Source organism: Neophocaena asiaeorientalis, unplaced genomic scaffold, assembly GCF_003031525.2.
Source record: "Neophocaena asiaeorientalis asiaeorientalis breed wild unplaced genomic scaffold, Neophocaena_asiaeorientalis_V1.1 scaffold43, whole genome shotgun sequence".
In the NCBI taxonomy this organism is placed as follows: Eukaryota; Metazoa; Chordata; class Mammalia; order Artiodactyla; family Phocoenidae; genus Neophocaena; species Neophocaena asiaeorientalis.
The window spans coordinates 7,576,375-7,580,623 of record NW_020173674.1 but is presented as its reverse complement, the minus strand read 5'-3'; the positions used below and the strand labels follow the sequence as shown (position 1 = coordinate 7,580,623).

Here is a 4,249-nt window from a genome sequence, read left to right as displayed (position 1 = left end):
GGGGGGGAACCACGTCCTTGACAGTGGTGTAGTGCCCAGCACCTCACCCCTTGACCAGCTCGATGACAATGAAGTCGTTGCCATTGCCCGAGTTGAACAGGAGGAGCCCGTCGGGGGCTGTAGTCTTGAACTGGAAGAAGAGGTGCATGGAGGCGTAGGCTTGGAGCGTGGCGAGTGCCAGGTAACTGCTGCGACTCTTGAAGGTGACGGGGTCAGCCACGATGGCACGCAGGCCAAAGCGAGCATTGAGCTCGCAGTAGGTGATGTCACCGTCCTTGCACTGGTCCATGTAGGGCTGGCCATTGAACACCAGCCCGCTCAGGTGCCCGATGAAGTTGGAGGGCACCACAGAGATGAAACGCCGCTCCGTCATGATGCCTGTCTCAATGTTGTGGAACTCCAGCCGCGTGTGAGCTCCTGCCATCTGTCCTGCTCGGGACAGGAGACAGAGATGGGGACGTGGCTTTGGAGCCCAGATCGTAGGATCATTGGGTCCCCAGGAGCCTCCCCTCCACTCAAGGGCCACATGGGAGAGACATTGGCAAACCCTCGCAGTGGGTGCTGGCAGCAAGCACAGCTCCTGGGTCTGGGGGAGTTGTGGGACTCTTTAGGCCAGGGCCGACAGGCTTGCGGGGCAAAGCTGCCTGCGGGGAGTTGAAATGGTCCCTGGGGTCCAGGAGCCCATGATATACCAGTGGCACTGGCAGCTTGCCAGAATGCTGCCCCAGGTAGTGGTCACCAAGAATGGGGCCGCAGACCACCTACCCTCCACGGTCACGTTGTCCACTGACAGCTGCAGGCTCTTGCCACGCCGCACCACCCTCACCGTGTGCCACTCATTGTCATTGAGCTTGTGCCCCGCAAAGAGCGTCTCGGGGCCTTTACCTGCGGCACCAAGGGGGGAGTGAGCATGGCACCTCCACCCGCTCGCATATGGCTTCACGTACCACCCTGGGCACACAGAGCCTCACCACTGCACGCACCTATGCACACAGGTACACACACCCACACACACACAGAGACTTTACACACCCAGTCATAAACACAGACACGCTCAGTCTTGCCACACTTCGCGCAACATCCAAGGGTGCTGTTCGAAAAGAATACGGTGTGAATGGCGCGGTGCCTCTGGAGCTGTGCCCTAAGACTCTGCACGCAGAGACTCACACCTGCACCAACATACTCCTCCCCACATCTCCTAAGGACCTTCAGGCGTCAGTGTGTGTAGCCAGCAGCTAAAGTCCCAGCATATGTACATAGGCCTAAAACTTCCAAAACTACTGAGCCTTACCACGCACCCAAATGTGAATGTGCACCCACAGACTCACTGCTGGCAGTGAAAACACACAGACACACAGCTCCCCACCCAGAGGAACCCAACGTGACCTTTCTGCACATGCCTGGTTAATTCCACACACCCAGACACGCAACCATATACACAGCACATCCAGCCTGACCAGAGAGCAGAATGTTTCTTAGGAATTAGGGCCATTTATTCAGGACCTGGATTAACCACTCCCAAGACTAAAAACGTGTAGCTTTAGAATGGTGCTGCAGTCCATTTGCAGCACCCCCAGGTTACACCTGGGCCCCCCAGTGCTATTGCCAGCAGGGACAGGGTTCACCATGCATGTGCACACACGTGCCAAACACACACCAGAGCCACGGTACGTACACACCCTCTCTGCCTGTGGCTGCCACGTCCCTGTGCTCTCTTACGTGACCTCAGGGCACACCATGCAGACACTCTCAGAGACAGAGCATTGAATCCAGGCACACTGGGGTGCTCAGAATTGTCCACACCCGCTCTCCATCTCACCCCTGCTGCGACCCTCACTGTCACCTCTGAGAGAGCCCCCTTTGGCAGAATCTCGCCCCCCACCCCAAACAGGGGCGGTGGGGGTTGAGCTTTGAAGCCCTGGCCAAGCTCACCTCCTGCTCACCTCCCGCCCTCATCTTCTTTCCTGTGTGCCCCGCCCTCCCCCTTGTGGCCACCTCTGGAGATGCAGCAGGATGTCCCAGCCCATCTCCGGCTCCCTCCAGCCATCCTGCTGTAGGTGCCACCAAGCCTTTGCCCCACCCTCCAGAGGATGTGAGGTGACTTGAAGTTTCTGGGCCTTCCTTCTCCCGGTCCCGGTGAACATGCTGACCCGGACCCTCCACCAGCTGCCCCTGGGTCAGCTTCCTTGGGCTCATTCTGCCCTCCACGACCGTAACACCCTCACCCCCACCACTCCAGCTCCCCTCTCCATACCCACTGCCCAAGCCCCACACAAGCTAGCCATGAAACCTTCTCCTCCCCCACCATCCCTCCCCAAATCCCAGAGTCCAGAATCCCAGGCCCCCTGGGGCTCTGCAGAAGAAGAGGGAAGCCACTTACTGGGTGCGCAGCCGACGCGCAGGCAGTCTGGGGGGGCCATGGGGCGGGCAGAGGGGGAGGGGAGACAAAAAGGCAGAACAAGTTTTTTTTGTTTGTTTTTTTTTTTTTTTTTACATCCTTCACAGGGAGGGGTATCTGCGGGCGGGGGTTCCTCCCAGGGCCACTTTCTGGGGACCACGCGTGCTCAGGTGCCTTCTCCCCTTCCTCAGTTGGACCCCTCTCCCTCCTTCCCCCAAGAGGGCTCCAACCCTCCCCAGAGCTGGGAGGCGGGGCAGCCAGGTGATGGGAAGAAGGTTTACATCTCCCTTCTTAGAGGGGCCCAGGCCTCTCATGTCTGAGGGAGATGGGCACCTTGGGAATCCCAGTCGTACAGGGGATCAGTGAGGGGGACCGAGGGCTTGACCAACCCGACATCTCCCCATCTCTGAGAGGGAGACGGGCGGGGAGGGCCAGAGCCCCTGCACCCCCTGCTCTGGGACAACTCCCTGCTCAGAGCCCAGGCTGTGACGCATCACCCCGTGCCCTCTGGGCTCTGAGCTAAATGGAGGAGTCTGCCCCAGGGCCCCCTTCCCGTGGCCACACACCTCCCAAGGTCCCAGGGGGCTAGCACCACCCCTACAGGAACCTTCTTGCTACCCTTCCTAACCTGGAGGATGCCAGGCTGTCCTTGGGGACCAAGGTGGTCCTTCACCCTGAAGAGGAACTAGTATTAATCCGTTTTCCTAGGGAAGGGCCAGAGGCTCACAGACGAAGACACCGAGGCCCCCAATGTATGACTCCTGAGGACTTCGGGGACAAGAAGTTACCATAAGCAAAGTCTCCTGCCCCTTCCCCAGCCCCAGCATTTCTATCCGGCAACTCCAGGCTCGGAGGGCCCCATGGGCTCAGAAAGCACACTGTCTACACAGAGCTGCAGCCCAGAGACCCAGGGCCTCTGGCCACACCCCTGGTGGGATACATTACCCACCCCATGTGAGTCAGCCAGCCTTGCGGAGGAAATAGAGCACTAGCGTCCTGTGAAATTGGGGCTTAGGGCCCTTTGGACGCCTGTCCTGCTCCATCAGACCCAGACAGCTTGGGGCTGCAGAAGGTCCTGCAGGAAGAGGCAGAAACGCTGGGTCCGAATCTCATCATGTGACTGCGGGCAAATCTCTTCTCTCCCTGTGAGCTGAGGGGCTTGAACAAGAGGATCCTAAGCTGGGAGAAAAAAAAGGTGTCCACTGGGCTGGCCCTTGCCTCTCAGACAGAGGCAAGTTCCAGGCCTCTGTTAACAGCAATATCCTGCCATCCTGTGGCTCCTCCCGGAACAGGCTCTGCCCACAAGGCCCAGGAGGCAAAGAGGGGTGGGGGCACCTGGCATCCCCTTGGCCCTGAAGGTTCCTGCAGCAGAGGTGAAAGATTCCCCTGTGGCTCTGGGGGCATGGGCCCCTCGGGCAGTACAGCTGAGCCCCACACGCGTTGTCAACCGCAGCAGAAGAGTGGGGGGAGCAGCCGGGACCTTGAGCCACAGGCTGGCACCAAGGGAGAGGCAGAGGGAGGTCAAGGGGCAGATACAGGGGCAAGTCGGAAGTCATAGGGAGAGGAAGGAAGTGGAGAGGATGCAGAGAGAAAAGAGGAAGAAAGGGCGAGCAGAGGGAAGGAGGAGCTGGACAGAGTGGGAAGGGGAGGATGTCGGGGTGAGGGCAGGGGTGCCAGGCCTGGAGTCAGGTCACGGGGGCTCTCTCAGGGCCAGCAGAGTCTTCACCAATGAAGGGTCCAAAAAAGAAAAAAGAGGGCTGGAAAGGCAGGCCGATCCCCTGTTGGAGAAGAGGTCTAGAGAGGAGCACAGTTCTTCCCCTCCCCAGCAGGGGAGCACCGGGGGGGGGGGGG

General features: G+C 59.5%; 1 protein-coding gene across 2 annotated transcripts in view; it reads right to left on the bottom strand.

Moving 5' to 3' along the window:
* NRXN2 (neurexin 2) overlaps positions 1-4,249 on the bottom strand; it is a 98,014-nt gene that overhangs the window by 44,023 nt on the left and 49,742 nt on the right. Inside the window, exons 11-13 of one of the 2 annotated variants that reach the window (XM_024749166.1) lie at positions 2,381-2,407; positions 766-885; positions 48-429 (exon numbers count right to left, since the gene is read on the bottom strand). In XM_024749166.1, coding sequence (XP_024604934.1) covers positions 48-429; positions 766-885; positions 2,381-2,407 — 529 coding nt within the window. The remainder of the gene's footprint in view (positions 1-47; positions 430-765; positions 886-2,380; positions 2,408-4,249) is intronic. The other variant, XM_024749165.1, reaches the window with a different exon arrangement.